Source organism: Mustela erminea, chromosome 6 (assembly GCF_009829155.1).
Source record: "Mustela erminea isolate mMusErm1 chromosome 6, mMusErm1.Pri, whole genome shotgun sequence".
NCBI classification, from domain to species: Eukaryota; Metazoa; Chordata; class Mammalia; order Carnivora; family Mustelidae; genus Mustela; species Mustela erminea.
The window spans coordinates 41,363,661-41,389,766 of record NC_045619.1 but is presented as its reverse complement, the minus strand read 5'-3'; the positions used below and the strand labels follow the sequence as shown (position 1 = coordinate 41,389,766).

Below are 26,106 nucleotides of genomic sequence, written 5' to 3'. Positions count from 1 at the left end.
AACGGACCTGACATTTCAGATGCTTTCTCTGGGCAGAGATATCAAAGGAAAACCCAACCATGCTCAGCCCAACACACAGATTAAGAGATTTTAACACTAATTGAGATCAGCCTCTTAGGCCACAGCTCTACCACAATAAGAATCTCTACTTTCTATTATGTTGCTTTATTATGTCTTTCTTATGCAGTAGGAAGCTTAGTTACTAAGTGACCAAGGGAATAAGGTCAGCAAAACCGTCATGGTTGAAATGCTGCAGAATAGTAAGAATAGAAGCGTTAAGAGGCCCATTTTATGCTTAAGGAGCCTGTGTAAAATCAGGACAGAATTTTCTAGGTAGAACCAGGCCTGTTTTCTACAGAGAAATAGTTTCCGGTGCTCAGTCATTCCTACCCTGTTCATTTGTGTGATTTTTCTAAGTTCAAAGCATGCACGTTTTAATTATAAGACTAATTTAATAAGTGGAAGTCTCAGCTCGACTTACATTTTCTAAAACACACAAAAATTTTTAAAAAATCACTTTTACAGTTTTTCTCATAACAAAACCCTCCAAAATGCTCTTTCTAGAAAATAAAAAATTACAAAATCAAAAAGAAAATGGGTCAAGATGGTAACAGGGAATACATTTACCCTCCTGCCTTAAACACAGTATCAGACAAAACAAAACAATGGCTCTCAAGACACTGGACAGTAGGAAAAAACAGGCAGTGATCCTCAGAGACAGGAATCAAATAAGGTGAAACCAATATTGCCCTCACTTGCTGTCCAGAGAATATTTCCTGGTTGGAGTATAGGGAAGGGAACCTGGACAGAGATTGGAAATCTCCCCAACTTGAGGTTGGAGCTGGAAGCCAAGGCAAGCCAGGGCATCTAGAGTTTGCAGGGCAAAACTCCAGGGAGGAGAGCCATACCAAAAGAATGCTGAAGATCTGCAGAAGGTTCCCCCCTCCCCCGCCCCACTTAAGTGTTTAGTGGAGTACTCATGCATAGGAGACTACCCAAGGTCAGGAAAGGAACCACTTAAAAGGAGAAGAAGGAATAGTGTTTGCAGCTCATCCAGGACTGGGAATAGTGCCTATTGCCAATAGCCAGCATGGAAAAATCTCCTAATTCATGGATTACTGGTTAGAATACCCTAAGAAGGGTATTATTGCCTCAAGAGTGAGGGTAATGCACTGAAAATGAACTTCTGATGATCCTGTCTACCAAAGCTTAAAAACAAGATCTGAAAGGTTCACTGTTTCCAACCAACTTCACTGCATTGCAGAACAAAGCTGAAGAACATTTTTAGAAATACTGAAATATCTAGCACTCAACAGTATGTAAATCTCACTGTGTCGTTTACAATTATTATCAGGTACACAAAAAAGCAGGGAAATATAACCCACTATGAGGACATAAATCAAGGAAATGGATTAAAAAGTGACACAATGATAGAATTAGTGGACAGGCACATTAAAACAGGTATTATGATTGTATTCCATGAATTTAGGAAACCAGAAGAAAGATTAGGCATATTAAGTAAAGACACTGAAAAATATAAAGACTCAAGTTAAACTTCGAGTGGTTAAAAATCATAATGCTAGAGAAGAAAATACAGGGGATTAATGGCAGATTAGACACTGTAGGAAAAAAAGTAGTGAACTTGAAGACGTAGCAATAGGAACCATCCAAAATGAAGCACAGAAAAGAGAAGAAACAAAACATCAGAAAACTGTGGGATAATTTCAAACAGTCAAATATAAGCATAACTGGAGTCTCCAAAAAACAGAAGGGAAAGAAAAAAATAATCGAAAAAATAAGGGCTGAAAATTTGTCAGTCGATAAACCTTCCAACCCATAGATCCAAGGCCAACAAATCCTAGTATAAGAGACATGAAGAAAGGAACATCGAAGCACACATACCAAATTGTTTAAAACCAGTCAGAAAGAAAATCTTTAACCAGAGAAAAAGATGCATTACATATGGAAAAGGAAGATGATGACAGATTTCTAACCAGAAGCAATCTAAATCAGAAGACAGTGGAGTGACTTCTTTAAAGTACTGAAAGAAAAAACCTTCATCCTAGAATCCTTTACCCACTGAATATATCTTTCAAAAACAAAGAAGGGTGCACACTTCCAGTTACATGATAAGTACTAGGGATGTAATGTCCAGCATGATGACTATAGCTAATACTACTGTCTGTTACATTTGAAGTTGTAAAGAGAGTAAATCCTAAGAACTTTCATAATAAGGATGAGAATAAGGAAAATTTTTTTTCTCTTTTCATTGTATTAAATATGAGATAATAGATACTACCTAAACTTATTGCAGTAATCAATTCACAATATATGTCAAATCATTACACTGTACAACTTAAACTTACATGTGATATCAACAAGCATATCTCAATAAAGTTGGAAAAAAGGCAAAATAAAGATGCTTTTAGACACAGAAGAGCTGGAAGAAAGAATTCATCACTGACAGATCTGCACTATAAGAAATGTTAAAGTCCATTAAGGCAAGAAAAACGATACCAGATGGAAAGAAATCTACATCTACAAAAAGGAATGACAAGTACCAGAAATGGTGACTACTTGGGTAGACATCAATTTTTTCCCCTTATTAAATCACTTTAGAAAACAATAGACTATTTAAAACAAAAGTGATAACAATGCATTGTGGAGTTTTTTTTGTTTTGTTTTGTTTTTTTTAAAGATCTTGTTTATTTATTTGACAGACAGAGATCACAAGTAGGCAGAGAGGCAGGCAGAGAGAGAGAGAGAGAGGAGAAAGCAGGCTCTCTGTGGAGCAGACAGCCCGATGCGGGGCTCGATTCCAGGACCCTGGGATCATGACCTGAGCCGAAGGCAGAGGCTTTAACCCACTGAGCCACCCAGGCGCCCCATTGTGGAGTTTTTAACATACAGAGAAGTAAAATATATGGCAACAACAGTACAAAAGTCAGGCAGGGAGAAATGAAAGTATGCTATTGTAAGGATCTTATACAGTATAAACAGTATAATATCATTTGAAGGTGGCCTGTGGTAAGTTAAAGGTGAATACTATAAACCCTAAGGCAGTCATAATTATAACACAACAGACTTATAGCTAATAAGCCCATAAAGCTAATAAATCAATAAAGCCAGTAAAATGGAAGCATAAAAAAATAATAAATCCCAAGGAAGGGAGAAAAAGAGTAAAAATTAACAATGAGCAGATTGGACAAACTGAAAAGAAATAGCAAGATAGACTAAAATCAAACACCAATAATCACATAAAATGTAAATGGTCTAAAGAAGTCAACTGAAAAGCAGAAATTGTCAGATTAGATTAAAAAACTCTTGTCTGTAGGCTACCTACCAGAAACTCACTTTAAATATAGATACCAAAGGTTAAAAAGGAAAGAATGAACAATATACACTATGATAACTAATCAAAAGAAAGCTAAAGTGACTATATTACCATTAAATAAGGTAGATTTCAGAGCAAAGAATATCATCGGGCACAAAAAGACATAGTGATCAATCTTAAATGTTTATGCTCCTAATGACAATTTCAAATACACAAAGCAAAACTCGAGAGAGCTGGAATTAAATCAGACATTTCAACATTCCTCTACCAGTGATTGATAAGACAAAGTTAGTGAGGATATAGAAGAATTAGACAACACAATCAACCAACCTTAGTTGTCATTTATAGAAGATTCCACCTAACAAAACAGAAGATACATTCTTTTAAGTACATGTGGAGAGATCATATCTGTACCATAAAACAAACCTCAATGAATTTGAAAGGATTCAAATTATATAAAGCATATTTTCTGTTCACATGGAATGAAGTTAGAATCTATAAGAAAAAATTCTGAAAAATTCCAGAAATTTGGAAATGAGCACACACATCTAAATAACTTGTAAATCAAAGAAAAAAGGGGGAATTTTTAAAAAAAATTATTTATTTATTTGACAGAGGGAGAGAGAGATCACAAGTAGGCAGAGCAGCAGGCAGTGAGAGGGGGAAGCAGGTTCCCTGCTAGCAGAGAGCCTGATGCGGGCCTCGATCCAAGGACCCTGAGATCATGACCTGAGCCGAGAGCAGAGGCTTAACCAACCCACTGAGCCACCCAGGTGCCCCAAAAAGGAAAATATTTTAAATTGAAAGACAAAACACATCAAAATTTGTGGAATAGAGATAAAGCCGTACTTACAGCAAAATCTATAGCACTAAAAACGAAAAAAAAAATGATCTTGAATAAACTCCATTTCTTCCTTAACAAACTAGAAAAAGAGTAAATTGAACACAAAGTAGAAGAAAAGATTACTAGAGATAACCTCAATAGCCATCGCTAAAGAAATTGAACCTTTTGTTAAAAACCTTCTTATGTAGAAAACTGCTCACCCACATGGCTTCACTGGTGAATTCTACCATAGGAAGGCATGTATGTGAATATTCATTTACCTTTATTTCTAACAGCCCCAAACTGGAAATAATCCACATGTCCACTGACAAGTAAATGAATAAAGAATGATATATCCATACAATGGAATACTCAGCATATAAAGGAATAAAATTATTGATACATGCTACAATATTATTAGTTTGAAAATATGCCAAGTGAAAGAATTTCAATATAAAGAGTATACAAACAACAGTCAATTCTTGTTATTCATGGCAGTTATGTTCTATGAAGTTACCATGAACAATGAACTAGCAAATACTGAACCATTGCTCTTAGAATAATAAAGGGTTAGGTTGCTGCCAGCCTCTGGTCACATTTTTATCAACTGATAAACACATAAACCTGTTGTATATGTGTTTATTATGCCTTATTTAACATATATAGTTGATCCACTAGCACTGAACTCTTAGCCAACAGCACTAGAACACACGCCTGAATGGGGCTCCTCTGAGATACGTATTTCCTGTGTAAGGCACATCACTCCTTCTTGTACTCGAAATCGTTAGCACTTTAGTAGGACGCTTGGGAACTATTTTAACAGCAAAATCCCGAACACAGAGCACAAAAATGTGAAAACATGGCACTAAAAAGACCACGAAAAGGACACTTGTTTAGGGTAGGAGAGCCATGTGGAAATGAGTATGAGAAACAAGAGAACAGAGTGTTTCCTTGTTTGACCTCAGTTGGGAACACGGGTATGCTCTCAGCCAAAATTTTTTGCCACTTTGCAGGTCTGTGAATGACTTGAGAAAATACTGTGAGTACTGATCCTGGAATTATCACGTAATTTCAACATATAAATTTGCAAATATGCACTTTAAATGATGAGCATAACTCTATATGAGCCCCTTATAAAATTTTTTAGAAAATATGTACAAATCTAGAGTGAAAGAGAGCAATCAGTGGTTGCCCTGGGCTTGGGGTTGGCAGGGGTGAGGGGCAAGGAGGGAGGAATTACAAAGGGGCAGGAAACTCTGGAGGGTGATGGGCTCATTATCTCGACTGTGGTGATTATTTCACAGGGGCCCACACAACACAAAACTTACCAAATTGTAATTTTAATGATGTGCCATTTATTCTGTGTCATAAGATCTCAAAAAAGCTGCGAAAGGATGAAAAGTCCATGTGGTAGGAAGGAGAAGAGGAAAAGAGATATTTATTAAGTTTATCTGAGTGGAATCGCTACTCAAGGAGTGAAGGAGAGTGAAATAAGTACATCAAAGGTAACTTTTTTGAAGTTCGGATTTGATGGCCGGGTTGATGATGACAGTTGAATTGTCAGTAACGAAACCAGATATACAGAAAAAAGATCAGTTTTCTGTCAGGTAGAGAAAGCAAGTTCATGTTGAGGTTCCTGACCAGGTCCCAAGTCTTCTTCCCCTTCTGAGAGCAGAGCTGTTCCGGCTGTTATCCTTTTGGTTACACAAATCCCTTAATTCCTGACTCCTCAACCCCAGCTCGGTTCCCTGGCTACCTAGTTTCTTCAATGACACTACCACTTTTGAGTCCCTCTTCTGCTTTAATCTATCTAAAGATCCCTTGTCACTTCTGCCTGCTACATTTAGGACAAAGTTCTGGGTTTATTTTGAAGATTTCCAAAATGTGGTCCCAACCAATCACATTTTATGTCTCATTATTCCCTATCCCCAGCCCTCCACTTAAATCAGGGCGATTGTTCTCTAAACACAGACCAAATTTGTTTTTAGGTGTCTGTTCCTTGAATTGAAAAGCTCTCTTTCCCTCCAAAACCCAACAGTCTTGTCCATTAAAATGTAACTTATATCCTCTCTGAGTTCCCAAAGAGCCAGGACCACCATGTGTACTGCTTAACTGTTCTCTAATTTTCAAATGTATGCTAATTATACCTTCAGTAGAAGCTCATAATCAACAAGAGTAAGTAAAAGCACTGATCTGGGTCTAACAGGTAATCATGGATGAATAAAGACCAAGTCTGCTTTTAACTCATTAGGAATCTACCTCTTCAGAAAACAGTTCCTTAAATGTCAATTCCTTAAATTTTTCCCCCTAAAATTCCTTATAATTCCTTAAAATGTTAAGCATAGTGCTACCATATGAGCCATCACTTCCACCCCTAGATATGCCGATGAGAGATGCATAAGATGTCCATATCAAAACTTCTACATCAGTGTTCAAAGCAGCATCATTCACAATAGCCAAAAAGTGGAAAAAATCGAAATGTCCATCAACTGCTGAATGAAGAAATGTGGCATGTCCATACAACAGTGTGGTATTCCACAATGGAAAGCAGGGAGGTAAGGACACACATTCTAATGTTGAAGGACCTTAACAATACTGTTCAGTAAAAGAAGTTGGTCATAAATGACCATATGTTGTATGATTCATTTATAGGCAATCTCTAAAATAGGTAAATCTATAGAGATGGAAATATATTAATTATTTTCCTGGTGCTGGAAGGGAGAGGTTGGGAAGAAGTGGAAAGTGCTAATGTGTACAAGGTTTCTGTTGGGGACTGTGACTTTGTTTTCCAAGTAATTGCGGTGATGATTGCACAACTCTGCACTAAATTTAAATTGATGAATTATATGAATCATATCTTATGCAAAATTAGATGTTCATACAGTTGTTAAAAATTCAAAAAAAGAAAAAACCAAACAAACAAAACAGACCTAGTCTGGTTTCAAATTTGTAGAGCTGCGGTGGAGGGGCGGCGGGGGAGGGGCGGCGGTGGCGGGGACAACGATGGCAAGACGTATCAACCTCCCTGAGTACAACAGGACAATATTAAATCACAATAGCTCTGAAGAGACAGTCTTTGCTCTGGGTGACCAGGGAAAACTGGAGGAGTTGACATTTGAGCCAGAGCTTGAAAGATGAGTAGAATATTTGCATGTCGAAAAGAAGAGGGCTTCACAGGTGAAAGAAATAGAAGCCAAAGCCAGAGGAGTGGAAAACGGCAAAGGTGTAGAATTCATGCAGGCGGGGATGGTGTCATTCACGTCTTTAAACCTCTCGTGGCATTTAGTATAGTAGCTGAGCACGGTCCGCATGCAGTAAGTACTTGCTGGGTTGAATTAGTTATACTTGATTTTAAGTGGTTTCATCTAGCTCCTAAGTGAATAATGTGTTCTAAGCAAGGTAGAGAGCTATATCTTTTATAAGCCTGGGTTAAGTGGCAGGAATTTATGCCTCTAATACCAAAATTGGAAGGGTAATTTAAAAATAACTTTAATGGCTTTTTTTTTTCCAGGCAGCATTGCTGTATGTAAAGTAGCTGGTACAGTAGGATCTAGTCCCCAGTTGCTCAGATATTACCCATCAAATAAGGAGAAGATAATACCCTTTCCGCTCTAGTTTAGTGTAATTATGACATTTGTAACCTGTTAAACAAATTACCAAAGATGTGTTCATTACATCCATACCATATTTAGAAGCCATCTTTACCACATACTCGTTTCGTGATAGTAACTGATACAATTTTTACATTACCTGGAGTTTCAAAGAAAAATAATGCTTTATTCTGCTGGTGCAGAAACCACCAGAGTTCATAAGAAGGGTTATTTTTAATCCTCAAGCCCAAACTTCCAGGAGCTTTGGAATAAAATGAAAAAAAAAAAAAAAAAAAAAAAAAAAAAAGCGAATGAGCTATAATTTAATAGTTACAGAAACTCCCATGTCAAAAGCTCTTAGGACTTCCCTTCCAGCGGGATGTGGGCTGTGGCACACACCACTTACAGACAAAGGTTCGCTATTTCGAGGGATACCACTAGACTAATTTTGAATGTGACGTGGGTTATGGAAATGAAGATCAATCTCACTGGGTAGAAGATGCATGAGTTGGAACAGGAATTGGGGACTGCAAATAAAAGAGATGCCTCGAAAAACCACCCGACCTTACCACTGGAACTGAAGTCCACAGGCCCGATCCATTTGAAGGCTGGTTTACGGCCTCGCTCTTCTGTCACGTGCACTTTCTTTATTAGAGCCAAGCTGGTCAGAACATTGGCTATATCATAGAGGCGTCGTACCTTTGCTTAAAGATATAAAACACAATTACAGTCACGCCGTCTGTGACACCACTATATTTTAGTTGATGTGACAGGTCACTTTCCTCAGCCACCATATAAACCTCCAGCAGAAAGCAGCGGGGTGCAGCAGAGGCCGACGGCTCTGTCGTGCAGTCACCTGGGATTTATGTATCTGGTGTGTCCGAAGACACATTCTAAGGGAAGGTCAGTGTGTCTTTCCTCTTCCACAACTTCACAGCCCTTGTATGAGGCACCTGGTGACAGGCAGGGAGCGCTGAGATGGCAAAAACACCAAGGGAGGGACAGGGGCTGTAATTAAAGGCTTAGCGAATGTAATTCTGCTATGTGGCATGTCAAAAGCTTGCTCTGAGCTTCTCCCAGCAGGAGGTGGTGGCACCAGCTCGAGCAGGCAGCTGGCCTGTGAAAATGACAGGGATGCCCCAGAGCTTCCTGTGAGGCTGCACTCCGGGGCACACGAGAGGGTTTGGGGGTCATGGTGATGAGGTTCAGCTGTGCCAATGACAGGTAGCTCCTCACCTGAATCCTAGTGTCTGGCTGCCTAGTGGGGGAGGGGTGGGATGGGTATTCCCCGAGTCTTAGGAAGTCTGGGGAGAGACATTTGAAAATGCAGGTACTAGAAGAGAAATTCAGCGGGGTGGTAAGGCATTCGACAGGCAGGGCAATGCCCACAAAGTAATTTCTATTGAAGAAATTGATTTATAGGTAGGAAACCCACATGACCTTGGGCTAAGATCAAGCAAAGGAGCTGTGATTATGGTTCAGAAACATCAAACGTTCACCCCAGATGTAACCTTCTTCCCAATCCTGATAGAGCTGAATTTTATCTACTCATTTCTCCCACAGGTTGGCTATAATTCCACTGGAAGCAGACAATGCAGAGAAAGCTGAGCTCATGGCTTCCCAGGGCTTGAAAGGGCTACTGGTGGCCGAGGGTATTTGGCTCCAACTGAGGCTTGACAGGAAAAGAAGATGCCCTGGGTGTGAAACTCAAACTCTCTCCTTGCCCAGTAGCTCTGTCCCACCACCCCTACCCTACCCTGGTCATTCCTCTGGTTCTTACCTGCAGACAACTTTCATGTCCACCCATCAGAAGAGAAGGCAGGGGGTGAGGAAAAAAGGGGAAAGAAAACTCAGACATTCCGTCTTGGATGCAGCGATACTAAAGAGAAACGCAAAGTATCTTACACCCTCCCTGACCTGCATTTGTGGGATGGCATTCTGCTTCCACTATCCCCTCTGACTGCTGAGGAAAAGGCATCTGACAGAACTTTAATGGGAATTCTGGTATTTACTAACTTACCTCTCACAGCACCGTTCAAGAACCTTTATGAGTGTAGGAAAGACTGCACTTCTTAAGAAAAAAAATTTTTTTTTTTCCAATCTCAGAGGCAGAAAATATCAACACATGAACTCCCACCCTTTTTGCACTGATAAGTCATTTTAGGTGAAGATAACTTACTTTTAAATTTACTATGGTCCGGGGTATCCTGGCTTTCTTCTATCAGTATTTTGGCAGCGACGTCGAGAGTGACAATCTTGGTTTTGGACACGAGGAACAGCATGACAAACTTCTGGCTCATAATTCTCAGAGACTTGTCTTTTCTACTGTTTGCAGATGCTACAAAGGGAATGAAACAAAAGCATCAAAACATATAATTTACCACATGAAAGATGGTACTTGGGGTTTGCCAGAACTGCGAACTCTAATAGCAGATGCAAAGATCACTCTGGTAACAGGCAGAAGCTTACTGGACACACATCACAAAGAGATGGCTGGTAAAGAAATGAGATGGACATCTTTTTCTTTCCTTTTTAAGTAATTTCTATGTCCAGTGTGCGGCTCCAACTCATGACTCTGAGATCAAGAGTTGTAAGCTCTACCTATAGGCAGCCTGGTGCCCGAAGAAGTGAGATAGATTTTCAAAGATTTTTTATTTATTTATGAGAGTGAGAGATCACAATTAGGCAGAGAGGCAGGCAGAGGGGCGGGGGAGTAGGCTCCCTGCTGAGCAGAGAGCCCGATGTGGTGTTTGATCTCAGGACCCCAGGATCATGACCTGAGCCGAAGGCAGAGGCTTAACCCACTGAGCCACGCAGGCGCCCCGAGATGGGTTTTCTAATGGCCTGTGCAACTCCTCTCCAGTAGGCATAAACTCTGAAACACATAATTGAAACCACTCATCATGCTTTATACTCCCACTTCATAGAATATACAATCCATGAGGTAGTTTTCCTGAAGCAACTTTTTGAAAAGATTAATGGGGAAGGAAAATAGGAGAGGGTAGACTTCAGGGACTATTTTCAGAACATCAGCTCTTCTCTTAAGGGCGAGAACGCTTGTTTTTATTTCTCTGTGCCTACAATAATTTGACTGTCTGAAACACAGTAGGCGCTCAGCCCTGCCATTGCTTTTCAGAAGGAAGGAAAGAAGTAAGCTAGACATGAATACGAAACACTGATCAGACGTGTGCTGCTGTCGAAGGCAGGCGAACCATCCCTGACAGATGGCTGTCTTCTCTGGTTATTAGGATAAGAACTGGCTCAGGGGGTGGTACTAAAAAGCACAAGGCAGTAAATCTAATGAAAACCAGGCCCACATTTCCATTCCTGTTGTATTTGCAAGTGAAACGTGATTGCCACTTGTACTTTATCGTCTTAGCAATGGGGTACAGGGTGAGAATGATGGAGATCAATTGTTACAACAGGGACAGGATACATAGGAGCTTATGGGGAAGAATAATAGAGACATACATTTAAAAAATGCTGCATCAGATGACAGGAGAGATTATCTATCTTTCTTATCAGCATGTTCTCCAAACAGGGTTCTTTTCTAAGTAATCTATTCTAAGCAAAAAAATCGAATTCTCTGAAAAGATAGCTTCTTTCAGAGCAAAATTTCCTTAAAGGCTCACAAACGGACATCAGCATGGGGCCGTCATTCTGAAATGGAGCACTATCTGTGATCTTTGGTCCAAACATACCCAATACCAAACAAACTGCCACTAGACAGGCTTGAAGTGAGGCTGAGGGGGAAAGCCCAGTCAGGGAGCCATCTGTCTCCCTTTCTTCAGTAGATCAAATCAGAGGGCATCTCCCTTCAGGGCTGTCAGTCTGGCACTCCCCACCTTAGCAGTGAGTTTCTACGGGAAGAGACCATCCCTCCCTCTCGGCCGTTACTCGTGTGGTTCCAGTGCACTCACAAGAAGGGTAGTCGGGTTCTGAGAAATCCAGTAGCTGTTGATCTTGAGAATCTGGACAGCCGTCTTTTTTACGTTCTCCTAGTTTATAATCCATCAGCTCCAGCTCCTTCTGTTGGAGATGAGCCATCTGTTCTTCATATTTCTGCTCCTCTCCCAGTCTCTGGAGGCTCCTCAGGGTTTTTGGCAGGCTCTGCCGGCCATGCCAGCCATATTGATTCTTGGCCACCCGGCTGACCAGATGCAGTGATTCCAGCACATTTACAATGTCATAGATACGTCTCCTTTCAACGCCTGTTTGCGAAATAGAAGCTGACGGTCATGCAGGCAAACATTTTCGAGTAAAAATTCCTTGAGGGCCTGGACTGCGTCTGTAAACTAATTTACACGGTGCCCGGTATAATGGCCAGCCAGTGCAGATGCTCTAAAAATGCAACCTCTTAGGATACAAGCAACAGGAATTATTTTTCTTTCTTATTCTTGGAATCCAATGCTTAGCAAGTGCTAGGATAAAACATCTACCCAGACATGGATGATAGTTCCATCTCTATTACATGAACAGTAGTATGTTGTTTCTTTGGACTTGTTAGGTAAGCCACGCCACCATTTCAGCATGTTTAAACAGGTGGGACTGAGCACCACATGTACTAAAGTGTCTGATGGATGCCTGATGAACACTGGTTGACTTGGACTTGTATTCCTAATTATGCAGACTATAAAATAAACTGTGTCCAATGCATGATACCTCATTTGGGCAATTCTAGCCTTTCCTGAAGTTTGAACGATGTGAAATAATAATCTTGCTAACTCTCTTAATGGCCTGGTTATGAAAACAGATGGCAAATATTTTGTTTCCTATTTCGCATTGGCAACTCAGGAGTCAAGAGCTTGGGCACCCTTCTCAAGTTGCTGGAGGAAGCTACAGCCACGGCTGAATAACATACAAGTTTCCTTTTGTTCATCTTGGCCACTGCTACCTGTCCCTCCATTCCCATTCAGGGGCATTTGGGCCCAAGAGCCCAGCAGTAAAGTACAGAGACTCTTCATGTACAATTCAGGCTGACCATGAAGTTCATCAATTGCCTACCCACTTTCCCAACACTCACAGGAGCGGTCTATCACATTTACCAAAATATGTACTGCAGTTAAGCCTGGGGACTTTGAGGTCAGACTGCCTGGATTAGAAGCAACCCTGCTCTATCCCTTAGTAGTTGTGTGATCCTTGGAAGTCACTTCATCTTTCTGTGCCTTAATATTTATCTCATAAGATAATGAGGATTAAATGTGGCCATAAAGGTACAGGGTCTACAACAGAGTGTCAATTTTATCTACTGTTTGTATACTATTTTGTAAATACTTCCCGCACAGCATCGGAAATATCCCAAATCCCTGCTAGCCTGAGAGGTCACAGTAGAAACAGATTTTAAAACCTCCTCTGCCTCAGCCTGTTGTGCAACAGGCCCTTAGGCTCTTGAAACCCACTGGCTCCTTTGCTCTTCTCTAAGTCCCCATAACTAAAGCCTCTAGGCAGCTCCCAGAAAACTGTCCAGCTACAAAGATGCCCTCTTTCTGCTCACTTGCCAGAAGGTGTTCTATAATCAGAGCAGACTCAGTGAACATAGCTTCTGGCCCTTCTAAGATTTAATAGAAAAAACTGACCAAATTATGATGAAAACTTCAGAGGTGAAGTGAAGTTCTTTCCTATGCACGAAGACACATTTCACAGTCAACCAGAACATTTCAGCTCCCGACCCCGAAAGGTTCTTCACCCTCAGAAGCTCAGGATTCAGTGCCAGATGCCTGCTGGAAGGTGCTGGCAGGGGCCGTGAGCGGCCCTTTGTCCAGATCTGCCTGGTTTTCTATTCCAGTCTGTTTTCATATATTAACACATCTTGTTTAGAGTGTAACATTCTATAAACCTTCCCATTAGAAATGTCATGTGAATGCAACTGAGACACCCCAGGGCCAGCCATATGCTTGGCTGTTTTGTTATTTTGTATTAGACACAAACTGTTCCCTCTCCATCTAGTGGATAGACATCCTAAAAAGGGGAAAATAAAGGAAGATTCTGACCACTTGGAGGGTGAGATGAATGTTTAAGATGTACAATGGGTGTTTAATAGGTGGTGCTGATAAAAGTCACACTGGCAGCTGCCTGCCTAGATAATCATCTTTTCAATCTAGACTGTTTAACTGCTTACAGGCTGGGGCACTAAAAAGTTCCATTTCACAGGTCTCAAGATCTTCAGGTTACTCTGGGGCTCGCTCTGTCGGGAAGGTTTTTCCTGGCACCTAGCCTTCCTTTTCTTTTGGATCAACACAATCCTATTAATCCTGGTCATGGCATTGGTTATGCCTCCCCAAGGATTTAACGGTCACTACCATGCTTCCCTGAGTCCCTGAGATAATCGAGAACATCTCTCAGCCCAATAAATTCATTTCTAAGGCTGTGCTATTATCCATTTACTAAAGTCATTCCTGGTTCTTTAACTTCTTTTTTTAAAAAAGATTTTATTAATGAATGTATTTATTTGAGAGAGAGCATGCTCAAGTGGGGAGTGGGGAGCAGAGGCAGAGAATCCCAGGAAGACTCCCTGCTGAGTGTAGAGTTCATCAATTGTCTACCCACTTTCCCAACACTCAAAAGAGCTATCTATCACATTTACCAAAAATACATACAGCAGTTAAACCCGGGGGACTTTGAGGTCAGCCTGGCTGGATTAGAAGTAACCCTGGGTTTTAGTCCCACTACCCCGAGATTATGACCTGAGCCAAAAATGAGTTGGATGCTTACTTGACTGAGCCACCTAGGCACCCCTAGTTCTTTAACTTCTTACCTGTAATATCCATGTCAAATCTACACAGGACCACAGTCTGGGAAATAATGCGGCTGAAATGCTCTGAACATTCTTGGTTAACATATGTTCTTAGAGCTTGTGACCTGGGTTAGAGCAGGGAGTTTAGACTCAACCCCAAGAAATGGTTACCACTGAAATAGCTTTAAAGAAGGGACCCCGTTTTTGGACATCACAGGAAGAGAGATGGCAAGGTCATTTGGCAAGTCTGGGTGATCGTGAGGCATTAAGAAACTGTTTGTAAAAATCTCTGAAATTCTGCTCTGACCAGCCATAACACGGGCATCTGTAGCTCACATGAGAGCAGGAGTCCCGTTTCCTGTCTGATCCCTCTCACCCCCAGAACTGTAACAAAGACTTCCAACATCCAATCTCTTGTTTTCCCACTGATATCAGTTCAAGGTCCCTGATAGAAGTTGGTACAGGGTGGAAGCTGGCCTCATGAATCCCAGTGAGAAGGACACCGTGTGCTATTGTTTTACTCTCACCCTCTGTAAGACTAGTTTCTAGGACCCTGTACCTCAAATGGGTGTATCCTAAGCCTCTATCCAACTGGGTCACCTTCCCCTTCTTGTTTCATTGGCACCGATGCGAAATAATGTGTTCTACTTCTGGGCTCCCCAACCAAGACACCATGCTTCTCATCCTAGAGGTTGGGAGGACAATTTGAGGAGGGCAGGGAGATCTAATAAGAGTGGAGTAGAAATTATTCCACATAAGAGTAGCATTATCCATGCTAGGCCCTGAGTTAGGCATGTTGTTGATATTATCCCCAACTTTGCTAAGTTTCTGCAAGGCGCTGTGATCCTTGTATTATAGACAGGAAAAGGTTAATTAACCTTTTTTAAAACTCTCATGGCCTATAAATTAGAGAACCGGGTTTCAAATCCAACCCCATCTGACCCAAAGCTCAACCCATGGTCTTTCTATCATAACCTATTGCTTTCTCATTATCTCAGTATCTGGTAACTAAAATGATTTTAGCCATCAGTTTGAATAATTCAGATTGACAATCATCTACTAGGACACAATTCTCGGGGCTATGGGAAGAAAGAGAATTAAAAAAACCCCAAATTAAAAATATAATCTATCATACAGCCTGTTTAGTTGATTTTTTATTTTTTTCTGTATGTACAACCTCCTTGTTTTTTAAGGGGACACCCTCTACCACTGTGATTTCTGCTTATTAAAGATGTCAACAATGTTTACTCTGAGACAAACTGCAACCCATGTCCACTAGGGGTCTCTATCCTGAGACGGCTGTCTGCGTTATTTACAGCCCATATACCACTGCACATTACACACACCCAAGCCATGTGAACACATGCACTCCTCTTTGTTATGAGGTTTAGCTGTTTGAGTTATGTCCAGATGTGCTTTTCCTCGTTTTTCAGGATTGCTGTGAATATGCTAGTATATGACTTCAAACACAATGGTCTTGCTCTCAAATCCTGTTTGATAACAGAAATAACACCAGGTCTGAACTCTTAGAAGCATTATTAAAAATAAAGACCAAGGCGTTTTTAAGTGTTTTTTGACTGTCTGAAATAATTTGAAATTAAAAATGAGATATTAATTTTTAGTGTGAGTCTTTTTATATAAATATTTTATAAGGTTAAAAAAACTTTTTTTGTTTGTTTGTTTTGTTTGACCCTCAGGGCCAGAAGACTCCCTGGAATCCTATGTATAAGGATGAGAAATTTGATGACAGAAGGCAGCTCGACTTGCTCCTCCATCCTTACTGTTCGGAGCCCACCCTTTGCTTAATGAGAAGCTATCCGAAGACTTCAGCCTGCCCAAGGAAACTGGTTTCCCACTGTGACTACAGATAGGACTGCAGGTAATCTGACGATACATACCAAGACTGACAGCAACTTCATCTAGGGAGATGGTTGTTTTCTCGGTTGACAAGGGATAACTTGGATAGCGAGCTAGAAACTTCTGGCACAGGAGTCCCAGACTTTTCTGTTTTCTGCTTGGCCTTTGCTTTTCAAATTCATCCACAGCACTGTCCCCAACCACATCAAGCTACAAAGGGCAGACAAAAGGGAGGGGAGAGATGTCATACTTAACATCCTAATAGAGAAATTGCATGAAAAATGCAAAAAAATGTATAGAGAAATGAGAGTTATTAGCAAAGTGAGGGGGACATCTCAGTTCGTATCATGCTAGATTTTCGTTAAAATACATTTCCTAATCCAATTTTCTTGATGTTTTACTGATTGTTTTCTTTGGGCTGAATTTTTTCTCCTTTGAAACTTGAAGGTGAGTCTTTTGGTTAAAAACTTAAAAAGTGAAAAATGAAGTTGTTTATCACTTATTACACCCTTGCTACTAATGTGCTCATTAGATTAGCATTACCAGGAGCTTGGAGAGTCTTAGGCCGTATCCCAGACCTGATGTATCCGAATCTAGATCTTGGGTGATTCCTCCTAACATAAAAGTCTGAGATCCACTGGCCTGCATTGTGTCACCAGTGTTTTACTTTTAACAACTGACCAAGGGTAAATGGAACTGAACAAGGGCAGCTAAGTCTTACTCCTCTTTATTCTTTTTTATGGCAAGTACCCTGAGTAGTATCCTTGTCTCATCAACCCACATTTGAAAAAGGCTCAATTCAAGCCTGAGAAAGTAAAAGGCTTTTCAGTGAACAGATTCAAGGAGAAAAGTGATATGATTTTCTCAAAGCTTTCAGAAAAAGCATTTGCTAAATTTAATACTCATTCACGATTTTCAAAAATGCCTTAAAAACTAAAAATGGAGAACTTCTTTAATAAAAAGTGTATCCATAAAAAAATCCAATGGCAAACACATGTCTTAATGGGAAAATCCTGAAAGCATTTCCTTAAAATCTGAAAAATGATAAGGATGCCCATTATCACTGCTCTTCTTCAACACCATATTGAAGATCCTAGCCAGTGCACGAGGACAAGAAAAAGTAAGTGAGGCAAGGGATTAGAGAAGAATAAGCAAAACTTTCATTCTGCAGAAGACACGATTGTTTATATACAACTCATAAGTATCTCAGACAAATTATTAAAAATAATGAGTGAATTTAGCAATGTAGCTGTAAAGGCAAAACAATGTATCTCAAAAATCACTTGTATTGCCATACAGTAGTAACAACAATGAAATGAAAAGACATTATTTACAATAACAATATGAGTGATGTTTTTAGGAACAAATCTAGCAAAAATCTATTTGCATAAAATATTGAAACTTAGATCTTCGAGAAATGCACTTAAAACTTAGAGAAATATACTATCTTCATGGATAGGAGGGTGCATTATCGTGAACAGATTTATTCTTCTCAAATCAATCTACATGTAATGCAATTCCAACTAAAATCCAATCTGAAGTATATAAGGAAAAACAAAAGGTGAAGAATAGCCCATATATTCTGAAGCAAAATAAGTTGAGTCTTGCTTTCCCTGATACCAATGCTTATTACAATATGTTATTGGTGTAGGGATGCATAGATTGGCCAATGGAATAAAAGATAGCCAAGAAACAGATGACAGAGATAGCACTCCCAACTTGGGAGAACAAGAAGGACTGAGTAAATAGTTCAGGGACAATTGATTACAACAAGTAACATGTTAAAAGATATACACCAAAGTGAAAAGTAACACATTAAACTGAGAGAGGTTTATTTTCAAGAATATACAATAAACTCTTACATATCAGCATGGAGAAAAAGAACCTAACTAAAATCAGCAAATTATGTGAATAGACACTTCACAGAAGAAGAAAAAAACATTGTGGCCAATAAACATGTGGAAAGAGACAGCCTTATTGGTAACCAAGGAAAAGCAAATGAATACTACAAAAATACACAACTGTATACCCATTAGGTTGGCAGAAATTAATACATTTGACAGTGTCAAATGTCAGAGAGAATGTGGATCGATAAATGTTCATTCATACTTGGGAAAGCAATTACTTTGCAAATATTTGCATATCCAATGACTTAATAATTTCACTACAAGTATGTATAATTTCACTATCTAGTATGTATAATTTCACATACATACTAGATGTATACCCTAGAATGGTAGTCCTCAAACTTTTGGGTCTTAGAGTCCCTTTACATTCTTAAAAATTACTGAGGAATATCTTCTTTAAATGTATTCTTTATTACCTTTTGATAGAATATTTGGTCATATAAAATATACTTTTATATATATATGCTCACATATATATATACACACACACACACACACACACACACACACACATATTTACATACTTATTATGTACATAATATCTTTAGCACCCAAAACCAGATTCAGGACATCTTTTTCTCTTCTCCTGTCCCAATTTCTTCATTTTGGTAATATTTATAGCATGAAAAATCCCCCAAAGGAGGAAAAATGGAGAAATAACTGACTTTTCTTAGCAAATCTGAGAAGTTTAATGGGAGATTGAAAATTATTGACCACTGATTTTTTTTTTTTAAATATAGAGATGCTGTTTATTCAATAGCTCTGGTTCCCTAGAGGACAGATAACTTAAAGATGATTTAACTTTAAGGCCCCAAACCAAAGAACTGAACATATATAAAAACAATGAATTTTCCCAGGTCTAAAATATACTATTGCCTTCAAAATAGGAGCAAAATTATAATTTGTGGCAACATAAAAAAAGTCCAAGCTTCCGTATTAAATCAAAATTATAGTTTTGTTTAAATAATTGTTATTTTTTAAAAAATTATTTAAAAATTATTTTTAAAATAATAATTGTCAGTTTTAAAATGTGTAGTAGGAGTACTCAAGGGAGTAGCATACAGACGAGAAAAAAGCATTCATTATGAAAAAAATGAGACAGAGTAAGAATTCCATTTTAGCTATAAATAAGATATTAAGTTTTGATATATTTTGATATCTATAAAAAACAGGGATTTGTAGATGAAAGATACTGCCTACCTAAAGGTATTTTACCATTACAGGTATTTGACATGCCATTAAATCCCCCCAATAGCAAGAATATACAAATAAACAACAAAAAAAGAAAGCATGTAGTTTAATACTGCTTTTGGCTCAATAGTAACTGAAGGATTGAGAATTCTATGACTTAAATAATCAAGTAAAAATTTTAAAAATCTATAAAGCCTGAAGAGTATAGCCTGTTTACCTGCAAAGAGTCTGTAAAGGCACCATCCTTGTTTTCAATAGGTCTGAACAGTCCCTTTTTCTTCTCCCGGTCTCTTATGTCAGGGCTGGCGGCACTAATGAGCACCTTCAGGTTAGCCGTGGGCGTCCATGGTTCTGCCTGCTGTCGGTCAACAAGCTTAACTGGAGTAATGGGGTTTCTTTCTGGAGTGAAGATTTTTTGCTTTGATAAATCAATTGGTTCATTTTTTATTGGAGTCTTCGGGGCCATCCTTGAACGATCAACAAATATATTTTCCTATTTTAAAAAAAGAGACCTTTTAGCGAGAAACAGAAAGGGCAGGTATAAGCTAAGAGCCTTTTGTTCCTATGATTCACCAAGACATGAAGATACAAAGAGACCCCATGTTTAGGGCTGAAAAATATCAGGCTAGGACTAATGAAAATAGACAGAAGGACTCGTGGAATCCAAGAGGGGCTCAGCGAGAAAATGATCATCATCTACTGCTTTTTTAAAGAATTTTATTTTATTTAAGATTTATTTATTTTAGAGCAGGGAGAAGGGCAAAGGAAGGGGGGAAAGAGTCTCAAGCAGACTCCCTGCCAAGCATGTAGCCTGATGTGGGGATCAATCCCAAGACCCCGAGATCATGACCTGAGCCAAAATCAAGAGCCAAATGCTTAAGTGACAGAGCCACCCAGGTGCCCGTCATTGACCACTTCTAAACATACTTCTCAGGCATCTCTGTGAACAAAGTCATGAGTGCATCTACAAGTAGATGCTTGTAACAGTTGAGGATGATAAGGGCAACTGTGGGTTGAGGCCATAGTGCTTCTCTATTTACAAGTTTGCACGAACTAGTGCAGTACAATTATGCTTTCGTCATTCAATGTTCACCGGTGCTAATACAGCAATTAGTAGTAGGACCAATGGAAAAGTAGCCAACAAAATGCCACATGTCAAACCAACCTGGAGAGCTGTAATTCCCCTAGAGCAGTGCTTTTCAAACTATCCATGGTGAAGGCAGGGTTTTTTATTTCCAAACTCCCACGTACTGATGCGTGGTTTTACTTCATAGGATTCACATGCCACTCCCACGACCTGTGACTCTCCGTTTGAGTTTGTCACTCAAACAACCTACAGCCTGCTCAACGGGAAGAGACCCTTAATCACAGGCTTAGATGCCACAGGGGGCAAGATCAGATTGCTACAGAGCTTTCTAAGCATTTGACTCAAGTTCTGTTTTTTTTTTTTTTGCAATTTTTAAAATTAACATATAATGTATTATTTGCCCCAGGGGTACAGGTCTGTAAATCATCAGTCTTCCACAACTCACAGCACTCACCATAGCACATACCCTCCCAATGTCCATCACCCAGCCACCCTATCCTTCCCTCCCCTCCCTTCCAGCAACCCTGTTTGTTTCCTCCCTCCCAATCCCAACTTGTTTCATTTTTCCCTCCCTTCCCCTCACAATCCCCCTGCCCTGCCTCTCAAATTCCTCATGTCAGAGAGATCATATGATAAATATTCAAGTTCTGTTCTTAATTTTTTGCAGTTCAGTAATAGTTTATGGACTAGCCATGTGCCCCCAGACCACACTTTGAGTAGACTGTCTTAGATAATTATAAGAAAAGATCAATGATGGATCCAATATGTTCCTTAGTCAACTATGAAGGACTGGCTATATGAAAGCCACATTTACCAAGCAATGAAAACAAGTTTCTTTCCCCTAAAATAAGTATTTGTCTTTTGAAAACAGAAAAATTCTACTCAGTCTATACCAGATTTCACCTCCAGGCAATATCTCACATAATGATGAAGGCAGATGTGTTAAACATTCGTCATTCCTTTTCCTATACACATGTCACTCTGCAGCTACTGCATGCTTACGTTTTGGCTGGGCAGTGGTTTAAAAAAGATGCTTTCCTATAAATGAGCAGCATATGAAGAAAGGTAAAAAAGAGTGGAAGCAACTGGAGTTTGTGATAGCAGGGCCAACTCTGGTTCCTTGGATCGGCAGAAGTTGCCAGCCGGCCATGGTGAGGCTCTGCCCTCGTGTCACTGGAAGGAAGGGAGGTGGGGATGAGGGCGATGATTTCCCACCACAGCGGCAGTAAGCAGCCTGCCCGGAAACTTCATCTATCCACATCTCTTAACACATCCCTACTCGTGTGCAGTTCTGATGAAGTCTTCTACAAGGGAACTCCGAAGGGAAAGTATTAAATGTTTCCTATGGGCCACACCCCCCTTTTTATGTACTTTACATCAATTGCCTCCTCATCCAATCCTGTGACCTAGGTGCTATTATTTTCTACATCCAATCCTGTGACCCAGATGAAGAAACTGAGACACAGAGAGGTAAAATAACTTGCCTGAGGTCACATACGACCTTCATTCAGTATAGAAGTCATTGGTAGGCAAGAAAGAGCTGACAGCAGAAGTTTCTGAAATCCTGCATCTAGAAATGAGCAAACGGGGGGTGCAAACTGGGGGTAAGTTACCTTTACCATAACTCCCACAAAAGGTACCCAACAAGCCCCGGATCCTCACTGACACCTACGGAGAGGCAGTATGGGGAAGGAGCTCTGCAGGCAGGCTCTTGGGATAGCTTACCTGCCTCTGCTACTTAGCAGCAGTGTGAGCACGGGTAAGCTGCTTGTCTTCACTGAATTTTAATTCTCTTCACTGAACATGAAGTTCATAAAAATACCAACCTCAAGGGTTATTAGAGTAGTTCCTGGCATATACTGAGCTCTCCATAAAATGTAGCTGTTACCTGTTCCCCTCTGCCCCATTCTTTATTCCTGTTCATTCTGGCACTCAGAGCTAATACGATATATAGCATGTCATATTGCTATTTAACTTCTCACGTGCATATCTTGACTCATTAATGAGACTGTGCACTTCTGGAGGTCAGGGAGCAAGTTCCATGTGTCTCATTCCTCACAATTTTTGGCACAACGCCTTGTCCCTTACAGATGCTGAAAGAACACTATGCCTCGTTTATCTAGTTTTCCAAAAAGTATCCCTGTGGTAAAGGGTGTGGCCCAGACTCACTGAGGTGGCCAGAGATCCACCCTCCTTCTGTACTGCCTCTAGGGTACTTATTCTTAGAGGAATGATGAGCTCCTACTTTTTCCCTACGGAGGAACAATTTAGATGCATTATTTCCTCTAACACTTGGATATATTTTCACTACAGTTTAAGAAAAACTTAAAGCAGAGGGGAGTTAGGTTACCTGCTAGGTTATGATTGTAGCATACATCTACATCCAAAGGAAAAAAATGCCACGTGCATTTGCATTCTGAGATCTCAGATGGGCAGAAAAAGTCAACTGTACCCTAACCGGACCCTGCTTCGTCTGTCTAGCCTGCAATCCTCACACCGTGTTAAGCGGAAAGGGAGTTAGAATCTGGAAATGTAGCTTTTGTCTCAGTTCTGTATCTTTTTGATCCTGAACAAAATGCTTGTTCCATCTGAGCCCAAGTTTCCTTATCAATAAAATGAGGGGTTCCAACTATAGTAACTACCTCCAAAGCTTTTCCAGCAAGGCTTCCCAGCTGTGTGGTGGCCACAGGGAGGCACTGAGATCTCTTCAGGAACGAATGACTCAGGATGGCTCTGAGGGGTCACCCTAGAACTTCCAGTTGGGTTAAGTCTAGACCTCCCCTGAGACTGTGTTACAGATCTGCTTCTCCCTCTGTCCAGTTCGGCAGCCTTCCCCTTCCACCCGCATGCCTGGACCCCCAGGATCCCCGACATACTTCCTGTGCACTGACTCTATGTCAGATCTGCCTGCCAGGAAATCTAAGCTGTGATGTGCAGGAAGTCGCCTCCCTGGCTAGAGAGGGCCTGGGGAAGTGTGACCATGAAACAGGCTCTCCAGTTCTCATATGCAAATGGAGACCACATAGCCTGGCTTACTTGCCATAGAAGTGCTGGGAAGGTGGGATCCGAGAAGTAACTTGTGAGTGCTTTACAGATGTGTGTGATCATGAATTACACCAGAATTTTGACTCTGCTGTACACTGCCAGAGAGAGGCTTTGTAGTTAGAAGATCTTGGTTTGAGTCCTGCTTGTGTCTCAGATACAGATACAGCTTTGATCGTGTCCCTCAAATAACATATACGATGATCAGCCTTGTCCAGGCCCTTGGCAATATTTTGCCAGCTGCTTTTCCAGTTCGATCTCACGCCTATTCCACATTTTACCCAAATAGTACACTTGTTTTTCTTCAAACCTGCCCTATACCATGACTTTGTCTTTAATGCTCTCAGTGAAACTTCGCCCACAGAAACCCTATCTATGCTTTAGGACTCACTGTAAAGATGACACCTTAGGAAGTGTCTCCTTCTAGCTACCGACCAATAACTCTCTTTCCCTTCAGAGCGCACTTTCTAGAATAATCCACACCAAGGGCTTTACCCTGCTCATCTCCCAGGGGTTCCTCAAACCACCAGGCTCTTCTGATCCAATGCTTTTACCTAGGTCACCTCTCACTGGCCAGTTCAATAGTAAAACACCTCACTTGATCTCACTGCCACGGTTGAGACTGTTGACTGTTCTTTGCTCTACAAAACACACAGCCCTTCTAAAATAGCACACTTTCTCTCTTGGTTCTCTTTCTATTTCTTGGACTATTTCTTCTCAGTCTCCTTCCTTGGTTCCTCTTTTTCCACTCTTAAAACCTCTGCCCTCCAGTCTTCTCTGTTCACTCTGGGAGAGTTCACCCACTGTCATGTCCATGGCTTTAAAAACAACCTGTATGCTGACAGTTCCCAAGTATCTGGCTAGGAATTTTCATGAATTCCACAATCAGACAACCAGTGCCTCCTGCACATATTTATCTACCTGTAATCACACAGGAACAAATATAGATATATTCCAAATTGAACTTAACCTTTTTTCTTAATTACTCCAAAAAGTTATGAATGACCTTCAAGGAAAACCTATGCCCACTAAGTCTGGGTATTGTCTTCAAACATATCTGCTCATTTCTACTCCTTACCAGTTCCCTTCCTCTATACTTGCTTAAGTTAGCATTCCTTCCTTCCAGCCCTTGTGAGGCATTATCTCTTTCACCAAGCACCCCAACAGCTTAATCCTTACTGCTCACCCCTGTGTCCCAAACCATTTATTTCCTTTTGTCTTCCCCAAAAGAGCTGTGAACAACTTAAGAGGAAACTCTGGTTTATTTCTCATAACTGGCCCCAGTAAACTTGGGTAATGAAATTGAAAGCTCTTATATGTTTACAAAAATTTCTCCATAAATAGCAAGAAAATGCATGCACAGTACAGTACTTACAGTTGTTGACCAATGTGCAGAAAGTCAAAAGAGAAATCCTTTAAATGCCAGCTGACCCACAAAACACTGTACTAGGCATTTCTCAGAGGGCTTCAAGTAACAATCCAACACCACTAGCTTCTGGCCACTCTGGAAATCTTGAGCATTTCTTGAATGCCTACACCTCATGTGGTTTCCTCTGCCTACAATGTCCGTCTCGCTCACTCTTGTTTTTTTGTAGGTTGAATGTCCTCAGCCACTGAGGCTTAGCCCAGATGTTAACTCCTCTGTGAACCTTCCCAAATCTCCCAGAATTCCCTGCGAATTTATTTCTTCCTTCTTTATTTTGCCAAACATTTTGTGCCTGCTCCTATGATGGCACTTACCAAATCACAGTACAGTTGGTTAGTTTTGCATCTGAGACCCTGAAAGTCTCGCAGGGATGACTTGTTTGGCTTTGGGTCACCAGTTCCACTGAGGATAGTGTGAACAGCATGTATTACTGCGTTACAAATACCTAAAGAGGGACGTGCTATTTATTAGCTCTAATTTACGGAAGAAAAAAACAGGCTTGAGAGAGGTGAGGAAACCTAAACCGCTGTGTCCCAGCACCTAGAACATAAATATTTATTGAGTGACTGAATAAATGTATTAGTTCAAGGTTACAGAGCTAATAAGTGGCAGAGCAAGAAATCAAACCCAGATCTCTGTTACTGCAAATCCCATGTTCTCGCCATCACTAGAAATCCTTTCTTTACTACAGAGCAAAGTGAAAAAAGGACAAAACCCCTCCTGTATCCAGGCAGAAGCGCTGTTCTCATTCCTTTCCTTCTCTTTGAGAGGTGAAATAATCCCTGCTCATACATTCCATTTCAAACATTTTAACTGTTTTTCCGATCTCTTTTGAGTAATTTGAGTTCTTCTCCACACGCATTAAAATGGGAAAGTTCAACTGGACATAGCCCTTACTGATGCTAACTAGAGTAGAGTGCCCTGGTGGAAGGCACTTAAAAAAATCACTGACCCAGAAGGAAAGAAGTGGACACTGACTCAGGCTTTATATAAATGTATACACATTCCTTCAAGGCTGTTCCATCCAAATTATAAAGAAAAACAAAAAGTCTTGCTCTGAAACTCCCAAAGCCAAAACTCTCAATCTACATTTTAAAGTCTGGGCATTTCATCATC

At 40.3% G+C, this 26,106-nt stretch overlaps 1 protein-coding gene across 2 annotated transcripts in view; it reads right to left on the bottom strand.

The window, feature by feature from the left end:
* Positions 1 to 26,106, bottom strand: part of E2F7 (E2F transcription factor 7) — a 39,424-nt gene that overhangs the window by 11,219 nt on the left and 2,099 nt on the right. For both annotated transcript variants that reach the window (XM_032346930.1, XM_032346931.1), the window contains exons 3-7: positions 19,653 to 19,928; positions 16,379 to 16,547; positions 11,668 to 11,958; positions 9,927 to 10,085; positions 8,317 to 8,451 (exon numbers count right to left, since the gene is read on the bottom strand). In XM_032346930.1, coding sequence (XP_032202821.1) covers positions 8,317 to 8,451; positions 9,927 to 10,085; positions 11,668 to 11,958; positions 16,379 to 16,547; positions 19,653 to 19,928 — 1,030 coding nt within the window. The remainder of the gene's footprint in view (positions 1 to 8,316; positions 8,452 to 9,926; positions 10,086 to 11,667; positions 11,959 to 16,378; positions 16,548 to 19,652; positions 19,929 to 26,106) is intronic.